Source organism: Vipera ursinii, assembly GCF_947247035.1.
Source record: "Vipera ursinii genome assembly, chromosome: 3".
In the NCBI taxonomy this organism is placed as follows: domain Eukaryota; kingdom Metazoa; phylum Chordata; class Lepidosauria; order Squamata; family Viperidae; genus Vipera; species Vipera ursinii.
This window is the reverse complement of record NC_139516.1, coordinates 34469187-34488916: the sequence shown is the minus strand read 5'-3', so window position 1 is coordinate 34488916 and position 19730 is coordinate 34469187. Positions and strand designations below refer to the sequence as shown.

The 19730-nt window shown below is 38.6% G+C and overlaps 1 protein-coding gene across 2 annotated transcripts in view; it reads left to right on the top strand.

Moving 5' to 3' along the window:
- The window catches only part of CEPT1 (choline/ethanolamine phosphotransferase 1), a 65209-nt gene that overhangs the window by 18115 nt on the left and 27364 nt on the right, over window positions 1-19730 (top strand). For both annotated transcript variants that reach the window (XM_083358259.1, XM_083358258.1), the window contains exons 3-5: window positions 2336-2483; window positions 7817-7958; window positions 18223-18307. In XM_083358259.1, coding sequence (XP_083214385.1) covers window positions 2336-2483; window positions 7817-7958; window positions 18223-18307 — 375 coding nt within the window. The remainder of the gene's footprint in view (window positions 1-2335; window positions 2484-7816; window positions 7959-18222; window positions 18308-19730) is intronic.

Sequence of the window (19730 nt, the reverse complement as noted above, 5' to 3'; positions counted from 1 at the left end):
AATGAAATGGGAGAAAAAAGTAAAAACGGTACTATAATTGGAAATGATACTTTAAACCAAAGTTTCACTGAAGTGTTATACAAAATTGAATGAATTTTGTCTTTCTAAGGGGCTATAAAATGTATTTTAACCTTTTCCCTTAAACTAAGATGCATGATGTTCTTTTTGACTCTTGTTCCTTCCTCCACCATTAGCAATAAAATCTCAAGTCTAAAAGATTTTTGCCAGTAGCAGCTAAATTCACATAGGCAGATTCTGGAAGCTTTTATGTATCAAGAACTCTGTTATATGAATATGCATAAATATATCAGGTAAACAGATTTATCTTTGTGATTATTGAACTCACTAAAAGGGAGAAACTTTGTTACGAGCAAAAAAGGAACAAGACACTTTTTTAAAAATGGAAAGTCTTAATCATGGAGCAGTTCAGCATGGAGACTAATTATATTTAACCACAGAGTCTTTGAAATTTAGTTTTAATCTTAGAAGTGCTATGAAAAATATATTTAGATTCAGATTTAATCAAATTCAGTTCTGAAAATCCCCATATTTTTATTGTATCTTTAATTTGGCCACAGATGCACAATTTATATGCTTGGTACGCTTAGTACTCTAATTGAAATACAACAGGGAGAAATCCTCTCCCTTGCCCCCATTTCTGATTTGGTTGTTAGCTTTTCTGATGCTATAACCTTACCAAAAACAATCAGATAGGAGAACTAATGAAACAAGTACAGAAAAATAATTTTATGAATAAATATAGTATATAATAATAACATTTTATGTAGTTGATTCATTTTTAAAAATGGAAGACAGTCTAATCCTGAGCAGTTTAAAAGCTTGAAGGCTATGGTTTTTAAATCTTTTATTATGAACTTTAAGACTAGGAGAGTTATAATGCAAACATATGCATGCTTACACAAAAATATATTCCACTGAAAGTGAGGTTATTCTGGGTATTAGAACTGTTGCCTATATGTACAATAGTTCCTGCCCTACCAAATTGTTTGGCTAACATAATTTATATTTAAAATAAGAATGCCATTTCACCATATTAAAGATTAAAGGGATGCAGTGCTATCAAGAAGAGACCTTTTATTATACGGATATAGAATAAGATGGAAATCAGGAAAAAGAATCAAGGCTGCCCTCAAATTTTGAAGGCTGTTTCTGATTCTCCTGGATTTATTATATTTATTATTCTGAAATAAAAATAAATATATTGGCTGTCATTGCTGAATATTCTTAAATAACCTCTGGCTCACGTTAAGAACTGAGCTTTAACTTTTGAACAAACCATAGTGGCTGGATTCTTATATATAATGCTATGCTAATGGCTAGTTTACAAATTACAGTGGCTGGTTTCACTGTAAATGGCGTCATTTAGTAAATAGTGTCAGTTATTTAGCACATGTAACACCAGTATCCCCTGAGCTGCATTGGTGTCTTGCGGGTGCAATTCATGGTGTTGGTTGCTACCTTTAAAGACTTTCATGGCTTGGGACCAGTTTACTTCAAGGATCATTTTTCCCCCTGGTTCTTTCCACTGTCCAATCTGGTCCAGCAGGATAGATATACTCCAGGTCCTGTTAGCCATAGAAGACTAGTTGGTGGGGTGCAGGAGGTATTTTTTTTCTGTCATAATGCCCATGATATAGAAAATCCTTCCTCTGATGATTAGCCCAGACCCTGCTGACCTTTCATATGGCCCTAAAGAGCTTGATATGTGCTCAGGTGCATGGCCCTGAGTATTGAAGGGTCCTGTCTCCGATTGTGTTAATACCACCATGGATTGTAACATTCTCCTTAGCTGCTTTTTAATTTCTGTATTGTAATGGAATTCATTTTTAATTTATTCATGGCCTAGAACAGGCATGTCAAAACTCGTGATGTCACATGATATAGCGGTACGTATCGCAACTTTTTCCCCATTGCCGGCAATGGGGTGGGCACGGTTTCGGCATGATGCATCCGGCCCACAGGCCAGCAGTTTGACATGCCTGGCCTACAGTCACTTATTAAGATGGTAGCCATACAAATTAAATAAATAAGCTGAAACAAAACAATCTAACAGTGTGCATGTTCATCAAATGTGCAATAATCCTTTCAGTTACAAAACTTGCAGATGGTTCAGGTTTAATCTTAGTACTCTTTGCTATAATACCATTTGTGTACGAAAGAAACTGGATATGAATAAAAGAGGGAATATTATTTGCATTTCTCATAACTAATCATACAGTAGAATAGATTGTCACTATATGAAAATCATGCCTGATTTAAGACCTACACGTTTATTTACATGTTGCTGCTTTTTTACATACATTCTCTTTTTTAGGCACCTCCTTGGGCATATATTGCATGTGCTTGTGGCCTTTTCATCTATCAGTCTTTGGATGCAATAGATGGGAAACAGGCAAGAAGAACCAATAGTAGTAGTCCTCTGGGAGAACTGTTTGACCATGGCTGTGATTCATTGTCCACAGGTACTGCACTAGATTATGGTCTGTTAAGTAATTTATGAGGACTAGAAATTTCTAAAATCTTTTGGTGCTCTAATAAGATGAGAATAATTTACTTGGTTGTATAATTTTCATGCCACAGGTCAGAACTGTGGTAATATATTTTACAAAGGTTCTACATTTGATTAGTTTCATATTAGCAGGTTGTAGCCTCTGGTTGACTTTGTTTGGTAAATACAGTTTGGCTGGTTAGTACTTCCATAGAGAACACTCCATGTAATGCTAGAGTTTCAGGTTAGGCTGGAGAATCACAAAATGATCCTGGAATAAGACAGTGACAGACTATATGTCCACCAGAAGTCAAACTCAATGCAAGGGAATCCCTTTTTTTCATCCTAAGTAGTTTAAATCTTAGTTTAAGACTGAAATGCTTGAAAGACTTGTGAATATTTAAATTTAAATTTCCTTAAAAGTTAAATTTCCTTAAAACCCTTTCCAAAATTCTATAAAGAGAAAGAATAGTTGAACCAAAATTAAAATACTTGCAGACCATGTGCTTTCAGTGGCTCTCTTGCTCTTTTATCAATTTTCTGTATATAAAACGTTCTGATGCCCCCCTAATTTGCAGTCCTGGAGCCTTATGGCATAACCTGGTGAACCAAAACTAAAGTCATAGAAATCATATAGATTTTGGAGGAAGGGGCTTGCTACAGAATTTGCTTATGTGTGTGTGTGTTCAGGTGTGCCCGCACGGACATATGGATATGTGTCCATGCAGATTTTGTGACAGACTCACCTTTGTTTTACTTATGTCTATTTTTGATCAGATAATGTCTTTGCATTCATTGTATTTCACCCAAAGCAAACATCATAGTGCACTCCTATGTTCTAAACCAGACATGTCAAACACAAGGCCCGGGGGCCAGATCCGGCCCGCGAAGTGGTTTCATGTGGCCCACGAAGCCATCCTGGAAACAGTGAGGGAACGGCCCCCACTGCCTTGGCCCTGGCCCAGAGACCCTCCTTCTGCCCGAGACCCTCAGATCTGTCCCACTCCTGCCCAGGCCCCCATAGGCACCCTTGATGCGAACGATGTAGAGCTGGCCATGCCCACCCAGTAGGCCATACACACTCTAGCCACGCCCACCCAGTAGGCCACGCCCACCCTGGTCATACCTACCTGGGCCCCTGAGGGCAACTGCAATGCTGATGTGGCCCTCAATGAAATTGAGCTTGACACCCCTGTTCTAAACCATGAAGAAGTGGCTGAAATATAATTTTTCTTTTCTGTTTGGACCATTTTGTCATTGTTGTTAGACATTCAGACTGACATAAAAATGGAATGCAGTGTTGATAAGCCAGGAATTAAATTCTTACTAAAGATTATTTATCTTTTCTTGCCACTGTATTAAGCTACTGTTAAGCTATCCCTACTAAATAAAGTCACGAGAGCCAATTTTTATTGTGATTAAGTGCATGGCCCTGTGAATCCTAGTCCCACTGTAGGCGTAAAGCCAGCTGGATGATTTTGGGCCAGGCATTCACTTTCAGCCCTAGGATCAAAGCAATGGCAAATCATTTCTGAAAATGTTGCCAAGAAAACTGGATTTGTACAAGAAATCGCCAGCTGTCAAGATTGATTCCAAGTCTCTCTCTCTCTCTCTCTCTCTCTCTCTCTCTCTCTCTCTCTCTCTCTCTCTTTCTCTCTCTCTCTGTCTCTCTCTCTCTTTCTCTCTCTGTCTCTCTCTTTCTCTCTGTCTCTCTCTCTCTGTCTCTCTCTCTCTCTCTCTCTCTCTCTCTCTCTCTCTCTCTCTCACACACACACACACACACAGAGAGAGAGAGAGAGATAGTAAAACTTTTATAAAAACTGCTTATACCAAACTACAAAGAGTATTCTAAATTCATTCTGCTGTAACATTTGCTTTAATGGTTCTGCCCAGATGGTCCTGTATACTTTGCTACACTCTATTCTGATAGGAAAGAAATAGGCAAAGGCCTTTATCTGTATATCTTAGTAAGAATGCTGTTTTAGCTACTGCAGCATATACTGCTGTTTGTCTAGGAATAAATTATAACAAATTACAGTTGATATTTTTTTGTGGTACTGTACATTTAATATTTTCTCCTGCCTTTCTATGATCTCTTGTCAAATTGGACTGGTATTTGTTTTTGGGTTGTGCTTTCAGTAGAGATTAACTGTTAATAATATAACTAGCAAAACTGTTGAACGGTCACAATTATTGTGAATATTTATAAATATTATAAAGTACTCCAAGGGGGATGCATGGTACTTGAAAATACTGCACATCAGCAACCTTTTAGAATGCTTGCTGTCAATGGCTAGATACCTTTCCTAATTACAGGTGAAACTTGAAAAATTAGAATATCGTGCAAAAGTTCATTTATTTCAGTAATGCAACTTAAAAGGGGAAACTAATATATGAGATAGACTCATTACATGCAAAGCAGGATAGTTCAAGCCGTGATTTGTCATAATTGTGATGATTATGGCGTACAGCTCATGAAAACCCCAAATCCACGATCTCAGAAAATTAGAATATTACATGCAATCAATAAAACAAGGAGTGTACATAGAACAATATCGGACCTCTGAAAAGTATAAGCATGCATATGTACTCAGTACTTGGTTTGGGCCCCTTTTGCAGCAATTACTGCCTCAATGCGGCATGGCATGGAAGCTATCAGCCTGTGGCACTGCTGAGGTGTTATGGAAGACCAGGATGCTTCAATAGCGGCCTTCAGCTCTTCTGCATTGTTCAGTCTCATGACTCTCATTGGCAATGCCCCATAGATTCTCTATGGGGCTCAGGTCAGGCAAGTTTGCTGGCCAATCAAGAACAGTAATCCCATGGTCATTGAACCAGGTTTTGGTGCTTTTGGCAGTGTGGGCAGGTGCCAGGTCCTGCTGGAAAATGAAGTCAGTGTCCCCATAAAGCTGGTCTGCGGAAGGAAGCATGAAGTGCTCCAAAATCTCCTGGTAGACGGCTGCGTTGACCCTGGACTTAATGAAGCACAGTGGACCAACACCAGCAGATGACATGGCTCCCCAAATCAACACAGACTGGAAACTTCACACTGGACTTCAAGCATCTTGCAGTGTGTGCCTCTCCATTCTTCCTCCAGACTCTGGGTCCTTGGTTTCCAAATGAGATGCAAAAGTTGCTCTCATCAGAAAAGAGGACTTTGGACCACTGAGCAAAAAGAGGACTTCGGACCACTGAGCAACAGACCAGCTCTGTTTTTCTTTAGCCCAGGTAAGACGCTTCTGACATTATTTGTTGTTCAGGAGTGGCTTGACAAAAGGAATACGAAATTTGAAGCCCATGTCCAGGATCCGTCTGTGTGTGGTGGCTCTTGATGCACTGACCAGACTGAGAGACCATTTAAAGGCTCAGGAACCCTTTGCAGGTGTTATGGCTTAATTAGCTGATTAGAGTGGGACACTTTGAGCCTAGAATATTGCACCTTTTCACAATATTCTAATTTTCTGAGATTGTGGATTTGGGGTTTTCATGAGCTGTAAGCCATAATCATCACAATTATGACAAATCACAGCTTGAACTATCTTGCTTTGCATGCAATGAGTCTATCTCATATATTAATTTCCCCTTTTAAGTTGCATTACTGAAATAAATGAACTTTTGCACGATATTCTAATTTTTTGAGTTTCACCTGTAGATTGCACATATGTTCAAAATTCTACAATATTTTCTAGAATTATAGAAAAACTTTTCTCTGGCTTATTATAGAACACAGTGTATAACTTTTAAAGAGTAGTACAACAACTGTGTGATCTAATTCTTGTTTTCTATTTGGAATTATGTTACTGAATTATGAAAATGAACCAAATAAACTTATTTTCTTTTATCATTCAGATCACATTCCCCACTATAGCATTAAGTGGGGAATGTAGAGAAAGTTCTCATTCAATATTAAGATTAAAAGGAGATAAAATTCAATTCAAATAAGATATTTGAAACTAGGCTTGACTTGAATTAAACTGATTTTAAAAAGAATCACGCACTATATTTGGAAAGATCCAAACTTTCGCAGCTAGCTTACTTTTATGACTGAAAGGAACAAAATAACAGTGATAGTAGACCATTCAGAAATATTAACTCCTGACATATAGTTTCAAGGATTTCACTATAATAAATTTTTGCTATATTGCCCTGTGCCTCTAATGAGGTGAGAGTTGTCTAACAACACATCTATAGAGAAAATATAATTAATACAGACTTTCCAGTGCTAACTAAAAAATAAATTCTTAGTACTAAAGAACAGTTCTAGACTCCTTCACCACTTATTTTTCTGGAATGGCAGTCTCTGGAATTGGCATGGCTTATGAGTTAGCTATTCACCTTACTATCAGAAGGCCTGTTCAGTCTCTACCCCTCCCCCACATCTTTCACCATATGGAAGGAAAGCTGCACAGTACTTCAGAAAGCATAGTAAATCCATAACATCTTTAAATCTCCTAATAAGTTTAAGGGTACCTCATTCACCTCTAACTGCTTTAGAAATTTGATTACTATTCAGACTGAATACTTCCAAGTTTTGGATGGTTTAACAAAGGCAGATGTTGAAATTAATTTCCTGTAAATAGTCAAATATTGCTAATGGTATAATTTTATACATGTCTGAGAAGAAAACTCATTAAATTGAATATTAATAGATTTTATCCCCATTATTTATTTATATTTACATTTATGTAAACACAAGCACATTCATACATGCATATAAAAACACAAGGTGGCAAACATATCTAATGCTCCTACCTCTTATTTTCCCCACAACAGCAACCCTATGAGATAGATTAAGCTGAGAGAGAATAACAGCCCAAAATCACCCAGCTGGTTTTCATGCTTAGGGGAGGCCTAGAAGTTACAGACTCTGGTTTCTAGGCCAGCCCCTTAACCACTACAACAAACTGTTCCCCAAAATGTGCTTTAAGACAATTACATTTTTAATGTGAGTGAATTCACATGTGACTGAGCATCTAGTATCGTTTCCAGTGTAGTTAAGAGTTCTGAAGTTTGTTGCCACGTATACTTTTTGTGTTTATTCACAATGTCATTATGCTAGCATAAAATATTAACCATTTGTGAAAATCTTATTTTTAATCTTGCACAAGTGTAAAATATAATTGATAACACTTACAAAAGTTGGAGACAATTCTGCAGGTTTTTGAAGGAAATCTTATACTTTTCCCAAATCCATCAGAAATATAAGTGAAGCCGATTTACGTATTAGAAGTTATTAAACGGCCATAATGATCTATTAGCGAATATGTGCATTTTCTATCACTTAGTTTTAATTTATTTTATCTTCAGTCTTCGTGGTTTTGGGAACGTGTATCGCTGTGCAACTGGGAACAAATCCTGACTGGATGTTTTTCTGCTGTTTTGCTGGGACATTCATGTTTTACTGTGCACACTGGCAGACATATGTCTCTGGAACAATGCGCTTTGGAATGTAAGTAATGTAGCTGAGAGAAATATTTTGCCGTCTTATCTATCTTTTTACAGTTGTAAAATGAAACCTGATACAAACAATTTTAATTGTTTAAATTTGTTTAAATTCAGTGCTAGCTAGATGCAGTAACAACTGATTTTGCATATTGTAATTTTTTTAAAAAAAAACACCTTTCCATCCTTGACTGATAAGGTCTGGTGCACATATCACTTACTATGGAATTAACAGTATCTGTCGTATTATGAATAATTAATTAGGTCATCATGTGTGAAAGTCAGATCAAGATTTCTTTTTTCAAAAGCTGCAAAATCACTGCTTGGCTGCATTGGTTCATGCTGCTAATTGTATAACTTTTTCATCCCAAAGGTAAGACTACTAGTTTAGAAATAGTGTTTATACACTTTGTCTCTCATCTCTTGGTTGTAAGGCTAAAAAGCATTGGGTACACAAATGATGCAAAACCATATATATTGCAATGTGTTTCGTGCCAATTTAGTCTGTATGAATCCAGCCACTGTTGTTTTTTAAAGGATGGTTTTATATTTTAATAATTATCAACTATCCACAGTTTATCAAGCAGTGGCAGTGTGTGAACCAGCATTAAGATCATGGTTAAAAATTCCTAAAATACAAGACTTTTTAAATTCAGTTTAGAGCATTTTAAGTAATAAGGTAAAAGAAGGCTATATTCAAATGTATGGCCTTTGTATGATCCTCTTCACTTTCTGAAGCAGTAAACGTCAATTGATTTCATGTGAGGTTTGAGTTCTGGGGAAAAATAAATCTTACATATTGACTATGACCAACAGATTTTTACAGTTTGGAAATTGTTTTCTAAAATACAAAATGCTTCTTCACTGAATTAAGAGACAGCAAGATCATGCAGATTTCATACAAATTTCACAACATCATTTAAGTGTGTACTAGTAAATATACATTAAATGAAATATCTTGATAGATTTTTCTTGTGATTTATTGAATTTTTTTTATTTATTTATATCCCACAATTTTTAAAATAAATAACTCAAGGTGGCAAACATACTTTCCTCCTATTTCCTCTATATCAGCAATGTAAGTTAGGCTGATGTAAGTTAGGCTGAGAGTGAGTCATTGGCTCAAAGTCACCCAGCTGGTTTTTCATTATCTAAGGTGCAATTAGAACTCAGAGTTTCTGGTTTCTAGCATGGTGCCTTAACCAAGTCTAAGACAAATATTTAAAGAATCTGATGTGACTAAAACTTTATATCTTTGTTTTAGACATATGATTGGGCTACCTAATTGTAAAATGTACTATTTTTTAAAGTAATAAAATAATAAAACTAAAGTGTTGCCATTAAAATACATATTCCATCTCAAAGTACTTTGTAACCTATTACTGTATTTTCTGTTCAGATATGATTTTACATAACAGAGATGGTCATAACAGAAATTAAATTAAAACTTTTTTTTTTCATTCATAGAGGTGATCATTTCTGATCTCTTCTGGTCTTAACCCAAGCTCGGAATTACTGCTATAGATTATCTAAAGCAGGGGCGTCAAACTCAAAACGTCACTTGATGTGTCGCGACGTATTGCGACTTTTTTGCCATTGCCAGCAATGGGGTGGGCGTGGTTTCGCTATGATGCATCTGGCCCACGGACCGGCAGTTTGACACCCCTGATCTAAAGGATTGCATGAGGCTAATATAAAGTTCGCCTTAAATTAAATTACTGATTGTAATTCATGACACTCAGGAATTTTGCAATGGAGTTCAGCTAGTTCATACCATACAATTGTTTTCTTCTCTTTGTAATTTTAACCTTGTAATTTTTTTAAAGATCTCCTATGATTTTGAATCCATTTCTTCTTGAGTAAAAATTTGCAGTCATGGAACTTTCAAACTGAAATGGTTTTCCCCCTCACTCTTAGATTTGATGTTAATGAGTCTGAAGACTGTATTATAATAATTCACCTTCTAACAGGAACTCTTGGATCTGAATTTTGGAATGACATGGTAAATGATAAAAATTGATTTTGCCTGGGAAGCAATGATGAAAATTCTATGGAGGTAGCCCTTTTTTGTCATGCACATTAAAACTGAAAAAAGGCAATTATTTTACTAATTATATTTTTCAGACATTTGTTTCAATATGAGATGATATATAATATCTGAATAGAAGAAACGAATTCAGTCAGAAGTTTCCTTTCTGCCCTTATTCTAAAAAAGACTTGTTTTCTTACTGGTTGATTGTTGTAAAACATAAAGAACTGAAATAATCTGTTCAAGAAAAAATGCTGGACTGTGGGAGCAACTCATTATGTACAGTCAGAATTAATTTTATTCTTCTTTTATTAGAAACCTTTCCACCAGGAAAAAGAATTGTGTGAATAGCTACTTGGAAATATACACTCACACTTTGCTTAGCTACTACCTTGATTTATGACCATTCACAAATATGACGTATATTAAAAAAATAATTTTCCAACCCACGTGTTTATTTGTGATCAAATTTTGTGTGCCTGACACCACACACTAGAGTAATCTTCACAGCAACTCTCTCCCTATTTCAGTTGCATGGTTCACTTAGAGACCATTTTGCTTAATGACTTGTTCATTAGAATAGAATTTGGTCACTAAGTGAGGAATGGGCATATTTATGTTCATACAAATATTCTGATTCATCCTTTGTAGTTCCTTAACCTCAAGCTTAAGAAAGATTCTACAGTCTCCTTTCTAACATGTATAACAGATATTATCTTAATAATAATAATAATAAAGTTGGAAGGGACCTTGGAGGTCATCTAGTCCAACCCCCTGCTCAGGCAGGAAACCCTATACCATTTCAGACAAATGGCTGTCCAGTCTCTTCTTAAAAACTTCCAATGTTGGAGCATTCACCACTTCTGGAGGCAGGTTGTTCCATTGGTTAATTGTTCTAACTGTCAAAAAGTTTCTCCTTAGTTCTAGGTTGCTTTTCTCCTTGACTAGTTTCCATCCATTGCTTCTTGTCCTGCTTTCAGGTGCTTTGGAGAATAGCTTGACTCCCTCTTCTTTGTGGCAGCCCCTGAGATATTGGAACACTGCTATCATGTCACCCCTCACCCTTCTCTTCATTAAACTACACATACCCAATTCTAGCAACCCTTCCTTATATGTTTTAGCCTCCAGTCCCCTAATCATCTTTGTTGCTCTTCTCTCTATTATTTCTAGAGTCTCAACATCTTTTTTACATCGTGGTAACCAAAACTGGATGCAGTATTCCAGGTGTGGCCTTACCAAGGCATTGCAAAGTGGTATTAATACTTCACGTGATCTTGATTCTATTCCTCTGTTAATGCAGCCTAGCACTGTGTTGGCTTTTTTGGCATTTGTAGCAGCACACTGCTGGCTCTTATTTAAGTTATTGTCCACTAGGACTCCAAGATCCCTCTCACAGTAACTACTATTGAGCAAGGTACCACCTATACTATACCTGTGCATTTGGTTTTTCCTGCCAAAATGTAGAACCTTACTTTTTCCATCATTGAATTTCATTTTGTTAGATAGCGCCCAGTGTTCAAGTCTGTCCAGATCCTCCTGTATCTTAAGCCTATCTTCTGGAGTATTGGCTATTCCTGCCAGCTTGGTGTCATCTGCAAATTTGATGAGTTCCTCATCTATCCCCTCATCCAAATTGTTGATGAAGATGTTGAAGAACACTGGGCCCAGAACAGAGCCCTGGGGCACTCCACTACACGCTTCCTTCCATGTAGATGCAGTTCCATTGAGGACCACACGCTGAGTACGGCCTGTCAGCCAGCTACGAATCCATCTGGTGGTGATGCTATCTAACCCACATTTTTCTATCTTATCAAGTAGTAGGTTGTGATCTACTTTATCAAATGCCTTACTGAAGTCCAAGTAAATTATATCCACAGCATTCCTCAGGACCACTAATTTTGTCACTCAGTCAAAGAATGCAATAAGATTTGTCAGGCAGGATCTGTTTTTGACAAACCCATGTTGGCTTTTAGTAATGACTTTGTTTGCATCAAGGTGTTCTCTGATTCGTTGTTTGATTATCTTTTCCAGAATCTTCCCAGGTATTGAGGTCAGGCTGATAGGTCTGTAGTTTCCTGTATCTATTTTTTCCCCTTTTTGAAGATGGGAACTACATCAGCTCTCTTCCAGTCCTCTGGTAGTTCCCCAGTGCTCCAGGATCTTTGAAAAATATAGTTCAGTGGTTCTGAGATCACATCTGCCAGTTCCTTGAGAACCTTTTGGTGTAATCCATCTGGTCCTGGTGATTTGAACTCGTCTAGACTGGACAGGTGCTCACTTACCATTTTCTTGCCTATCTTAACTTGTGTTTATTCTGTTTTTTATGGCACTGTTTTTGATAGGTTGGACTGTTTTTTCCCTTTGTGTAAAGACAGATGCAAAAAAACTGAGTTAAATAGTTCTGCTTTCTCCCTGTTGCTTGTCACCTTCTTGCCACTTTCCCGCACTTATGGACCCATCTTTCCTTAACTTTTTTCTTGTTTTTTACATGTTGAAAGAAACTTTTTTTTGTTATTTTTGACTTTGGTCGCAAGCCTTAGTTCATTTTGAGCCCTAGCTTTCCTCACTTCATCTTTGTAGGCACAGGCTATTTGCTGATATTCTGCCTTAGTTATGTGCCCCTCTTTCCACTTTTTATACTTGTCTTTTTTATCTTTCAATTTATCAGAGAGTTCTTTATACAGCCATGCTGGTTTCTTTTGAGAGCTGTTATTTTTCTTCTTTGTTGGTATTGTGCTAGACTGGGCCTTTATTATCTCACTTTTCAAAATTTCCCACGCTTCTTTTCCCCTTTAGGATTCTCATCCATGGAATCCTTCCCAAGCTCTCTCTAAGTTTATTGAAATTAGCTCTTTTAAAGTCCAAGACTCTAGTTTGACTATGTTCTATTGCTTGTGCTTCCAGAATGTTGAATTCCAATATTGCATGATCACTTCCCCCCAAGGTTCCTGTGGCTTCAACACCTTTTATCATTTCATCTCTGTTAGTGAGAATTAAATCCAATATGGCTAATCCCCTAGTTCCCTTCTCTACTTTTTGGGAGACAGAGTTGTCTGCTAGGTTTGTCTTCTAAGTTAAAATTCTGTCATCCAACTCTCCTTTCTAAAATAGTAGGAATAAATATTTGAACTTTTAGTTGTGCTAATTTTTCTGTTCTTTTGTGATGTCCATCACAAAAATGGTTTTTAACAGTGCTAATGGGACATGCTGATATAAATATAATTTTATGTAAGCAAATATATTTATTCCTTGAATTCATTTCTTTCCCACCAATGAATGCAAATGAGTTCCAGAGTGAACTGAGGAATATCCCAGGGCCTTGTTGCATGGTTCTGCCAAAGCTCTGATTACATCCTGGAACCAAAGGGCAGCCAAGGTTTTGAATAGAATTGTGCCTATGTGGCCTCTCTTGACCCTTCGCTCCCTACACTCTCCATGGTTCATAGAACAGCTGCAGGTTCTGAAAAGGGCTAAGAGACTAGTAGAACATCTCTGGAGGAAATCAAGGTATGAATCCGATTGTACACAACTTAGAGCTGCTATTAAGGCCTACCTCATGGCAGTAAGAGTGGCAAAATTACATTATTTCTTGCTCTTATTGCATCTGCAGAGTGTCGTCCAATGACCCTGTTCAGAATAACCCAGTCCCTCTAGGACAGGGCTTTTCAACTTTTTCACTCATTGTACCACCTTTAGGATATGGCAATTTCCAAGTACCAACAGTCACCTAGCAAGGTGTCAAAAACTTGATGACCAAATAAAAGGACTGTTTGAAGTTACAATGCCACTGAAAAAAGTGCCCCCCAAGCCACAGCTAAGCAAGACACCTGCCTGCCCACCTGGCGGCGCTCTTCCTCCTGTCCAAGGTTTCCATTGTTGTGAGCATTTCTGTTGAGGATTTGCAGCGAGGGTGGGGTAGGGGGTGTTTGGTTTTTATTCTCCCCCCCCCTCTGCTGGATGGTTGCTGCAGGTTTTGGTCACTTCACATGACCCTGAGACACTGACCATAAATATGAATCAGTTGCCAAGCATCTGAATGTAAATCACAAGACTCTGGAGATGCTGCAACATTCCAGCTGATTGGCGCTTCTTCTGGGTTCAGCAGAAGCACCAGGATCAGCGCCAAGCTCCAGCTGGAGCCTGGCGCTGATCCTGGCACTTCCACTGAGCCCTGACAGCCCCGAAGAAGCACTGATCCTGGCGCTTTCGCTGAGCCCTGACAGCCCTGCAGCTCCAGCCGTCTCTCGGTCAGGCTTGTGCGGTGCTGCCACCGGTTCAGCTCATTCCCCTCCCCCACAACCACTTTTCTATTATGGTCGCGTACCACCTGCCAGGTGCCAATGTACCACAGGTGGTACCCGTACCACTGGTTGAAAAGCCCTACTCTAGGAACAAGGGGGTTCAGGTGATCATCTTCAGGGCTGTGCAGAGGAATTTGTGGATCACTTAATGGACAAAGTCATTTGGATTCATTCCCAGTTGGAACCCATATGTGGTGCTGGTCCATTAGGGATGCCTGGGGAAAGGTCTTGCCCAGCTGTCTGGGAGCAGTTTATTACTGTTGGACCTGATGAATGGGCAGGATCCTTGATGCTGTCATTGCAAGCAAATAAGTTAGCTCCCTGTCCCTCCTGGCTGGTGAAAGCCTTCTGAATGGTGACAAGCAACTATGATAAATTCCTCACTGCAGCAGAGGATGTTTCTGGGACTTTTCATGAAGGCCTTAGTTCGCCCTCCTGAAGAAACATCACTTGATCCTGTCAAGAGACAATTTCCATCCAGTCTCCCAACTTTCCTTTTTGGGGAAGATGATAGAAAAGATGGTTGTATGAAAATTTCAGAGGGTCCTGGATGAAGCGGATTTTCTGGACCCCTTCCAGTCAGGATTCAGGTCCAGTTATGAGACAGAAACAGCATTGGTCACACTTGTTAATGATCTTTGGTGAGAGTAGGATAGGGATAGTGCAGGGGTCAGCAACCTGAAACAGTGAAAGAGCCACTCGGAACCGGTTCCCTCACAAAAGGAAAAACTGGGAGCCGCAAAAAAATGTGTGCACATGCGCATACATGCGCACATGCGCAGAACAGGGTTTGACTGAAGAGTGGAGCCAAGGCGAGATATGCACCTACCCTGCATATTTGAATTGATTGGTTGAACTTTTTTAGTCCCACTTTTTTTTTCTGGACTGCACATGGCAGAGGACTGGGAGCCGCAGGAGATGGCTGAAAGAGCCGCATGCGGCTCCGGAGCCACGGGTTGCAGACCTGTGGGATAGTGCATGCATCCTAGTCTCCCTGACCTTTCAGCAGCCTTAGATACCACTGACCATGGTATCCTTTGGAGCTGACTATGGCTTTTGGGGCTGGGCAGCGCAGCTTTGCCCTGGTTTTGATTCCTTTCCCCAGAATTTTTTTCCAATCGGAGTTGATGGGCAGTGGGAGGGCTAGTCCACAGCTGCTGCTTTGTGGTGTTCCACAGGTTTCAGTACTTTCTCTGCTCCTATTTAACATTGTGAGATCATCCACCACCATGGATAAGGTACCATCAGTAAGCTGATGATACTCAACTCCACATCTCCATCCAGAGTGACGCAAGTGATGCTGTCACTGCCCTCTTGCAGTGTTTGGAGGCTATGGAGATCTAGATGGCGGAAAAGAACTTTGGCTGTACTTGGTAAGACTGACTTTGGATGCATGGCACTCTGGATTCCAAGACTTCAATATCTTTAGTTCTGGATGGGGTTGCACCACTGCAGACTGACCTGGTGCACAATTTGGGGGGGTCTCTTGGACTCACAACTCCTGCTGAATGAGGAGGTAGCAATTGTGGCTAGGAGACCCTTTGTGCAACCTCATTGTATACCAGTTGCACCCTTTCCTGGATTGGGAGTCCCTGCACTCAGTCACTCAAGCCCTGGTTAGCTCTGATTTGGACTGTTGAAACATGTTCTACATTGGTCTACCCTTGAAGAGTATCCAGAAGCTTCCGCTGGTGCAGAATCAGCTGCAGTTCTTCGAGACCCAGGGTGGCCCACATTACACTACTGTTCCATGAGCTGCACTGATTGCTGGTTTGTTTCTGGGTCCAATTCAAAGTGTTGATTATCATCTTTAAAGCCCTTCATTGCATAGGTCCAGGTTATCTGAGGAACTAGCTCATCCCAATGGGATTAGTCCGCCCCACCTGCGCTGGCAGAAGAGGCATGTTGCAGATCCCATTGGTCAAGGAATTTCAGCTGGTGGGGTCCAGGAGAAGACCCTTTTCTGCTGGGGCACCCACCCTCTGGAACTTCGTACCTAGTCCAAGGTGAGATCTTCGCTCTCCCTTCTGGCCTTCCAAAAAGGCTTGAAGCCCTGGTTCTACCAGCTGACAAAGGGCGCCAGTGGGGGAGTGGCATCTTGGAGGTGGTTAATGGATTAGTCAGATCTCATCTCTTTCTCCTGCACACTTTGCTCCCTCCCCCTCCATCTTGATTAATGGAATTTTAAATGTATGGTTCTTATTTATTGTTTTAATAGGTTATGTTGTATTTTAATTGTGTGACTGTTGCTTTCACAAGATGGGTGGCATAGAAGTTTAATAAAGAAATTTCTAATAATATTGGTTTTGAAAAGGAAAACTTCACACAGAAGGAATTTTCAAATTCCTTGGTTTATTGACATTAGAAATGTTAATTCTTTTAATAACAGATTAAAATTAGATATTTGCAATAGCTGCAGTTCAGATATGTTTTTTTGTAGTGCAAAATATAAATGAGAGCTTGTATATTTGGGGAAGAAGAATTCAAATAAATCTTGCAGACTATCATACAGACACTTACTTATTGTTCCTAATCTATATTATAGAAGGAAATAGCAATATACATATGACATAACAAAATGTACATCACTGGTGAGAGGAATATGGGACACCAATGAAGGTGAAGTATTGCAGAGCATAGCTTGAGGCCTGCATGGAATTCCCCAATTATTTTGTGACTGTATTTGATTAATGTACATTAAATAAAATTTGCTCTTTATACTACTTTTACCTGTTCTATTATCCTGATTCTACCTATGTTTAAAGGACAGCTTCCAAAGGGCAACTGTAGTTCTTTGTCTGAAAAAAAAATTGTACATTTTTGAGGAAGAGCTTTCCATAGAACAAACAAACTAGGAATAGACCGAGAGTATGATGAGATGATTCATACACCAACTTAAAACTATGATTTGAAATTGTGATTACTTATGGCCTCACATAGTCAATCTTGATTTAGCATGAATCACGAGTCAGTTCACTAAAATCAGTATAAAAAAATAAATCTAGTTTCAGATATTTGCAGATTAAACCACAAGGAAAGGAGAAAGATAGTTGAATTCATTATTATTCTTAAAAGTTTTCTATCTAGATTGTTTTGACTGGTGGGCAAGGTTTAAATTTCTACAACTGCTTTTCATTGTTTGAAAGAAATAAAACTTCTAATAATCTTAGCAACACTCCTATACAACCAAAGGATTGGTCGGAAGGAAAATTCTGAAAGTTTCTCTTGTAACCAATCATTCAGTGCAATGAGAAAGTCACATTTACATTTTAAAACCAGCTAGAGCAGGGGTGTCAAACTCAATTTCATTGAGGGCCGCATCAGCATTGCAGTTGCCCTCAGGGGGCCGGGTGGGTATGGCCAGGGTGGGCGTGGCCTACTGGGTGGGCGTGGCTAGAGTGCGTATGGCCTACTGGGTGGGCATGGCCAGCTCTACATCGTTCGCATCAAGGGTGCCTATGAGGGCCTGGGGAGGAGTGGGACAGATCTGAGGGTCTTTGGCAGGAGGAGGGTCTCTGGGCCAGGGCCAAGGCAGTGGGAGCCGTTCCCTCACTGTTTCCAGGATGGCTTCGCGGGCCACATGAAACCACTTCACGGGCTGGATCTGGCCCCCGGGCCTTGTGTTTGACATGTCTGTGCTGGAGCATTGTAGAAATTTAAAGAATTGCTGGTTCTCTATCAGCTTTCTGCTCTATGGCAATTTAGACTGAATAAAAAAGGAGAACATAGTGTAAATTAACTACATAAAAATAAATAATAGGTCTCTACTGTGAAACCAATGAGCTCCATTATTTAAAAAAATGTTTTGCTTTAATTTTTTTTACTTTGTTTCATTTTTTTCTCTCTTACCGTGCATGATAAACAAGAGCTACTCTGCCTGCAAAATTATTTAAAATTGCTTTGAGTAATTCTGCTTTTTTGGCTTTTTTGTACCTAATCAGAATTGATGTGACTGAAGTGCAAGTCTTCATAATAATCATGCATTTACTGGCAGCGATTGGAGGACCTACATTTTGGCAAACTATGGTAATTTTGTCTATCTCTGTATCTTATATCTTTTAGTCTTCTAGAGAAATTAATTCCCTTATATATTTATATTATTCTTATTTTTATTGGAAAGATTTTATCATTTCCAATAGAATAAATGTCTATTGTCTCAGATTATATTTTGATAACATTCTGCAAGTATTTCAACAGTTCTTAACATAAAATGCTGTCATTCAGTCAAAATCTCTTCCATAAGAAATAATTTTGACTGTTATCTAAACAGGTTACTAATACACTAGGTAATTCAGTAGCATAAATTAGTAAACTGCAGACACTTAAATTGAAAAGCAGTAGACTGGTAGAGCTGTGCATCATTTGAAGGTGACACTGCATCACTTCAGTGAGCCATGGTTCAGCAGAAACAAAACTAGAATATTTTGATTGTTCTAGTTATGAATCAAAATCTGGAGAGATCCCTGAGTGTTTGATGGGTGAGTATGGCAAGGGCTGGCCCCCTTTCACTCTTTTTCTTTCCAGTATCCTTCAGTGAGACATATCTTACCAGCTTCACCTCCAGTCTCTACCACCTGTCTTCACACTCGTTGGCCACCGCTAACATTCTTAGTTTTTTCTTCACTCCACTCCCAACCAATCACAATTTGTATCTAAAGCAAAAAGGGCCCATTTTGTTCCCAAAATTACTTGAAACATGTATGTTTGGCTCAAGCATGGAACACCTGAAACCAGCTGTTCTGTTCAATGTATGCATGGAATGCTCTGTACATCCTTAGATAGCACCTTTCCAAACTTGCTGTTCTGGATATTGAGGCAACATGTGAGGCTTTTTCCCAGTTTTTTGGGGGAAAGACCTGCAAAATAACCCTTCTAAACTCTGGAGAGGCATGCCTGTCTCGACACACAGCAATGGATTTAGCGGGACAGCTTGCAAAGAATCTCCAATTAGCATGCATAAATCTACTAATATAATTCTTATACTATAAATGCAATTCAAACAGTGCTAAAGAAATAATTAACAAGATAATTTGGCTGCCATAGATGCTTGAGCATGTTGTTTTATCTGTAACAATTGTTTGTTCCATATGTTGTTGTAAGTTATCTAAAATTGAAAATGAATAATTGGTGGATCTTATAAAATGTATTTTACAGTAAAAGCAAATAAAACTAACAAATTATTTTAAACTTGCATAAATGATCATTTCAAACAATATTTCTTTCATTTGGTACCCTTAGCTACTTAAGTTGTTTTTTTATATTGGGTAAAAAAGGCATAGTGCTAGGTGTACTAAATAAAGAGAAATAGTGTATATATCAGTATATGTACTCAAACATTCCACTTTTCTTTCTCTATCACTTTATGTTTACATGATGGTTTCACAAAACTTGTTCTAATGGTACTATTGCAGTATTTGGTCCAGAAGTTAAAAGAGGAGCAAATTGAATA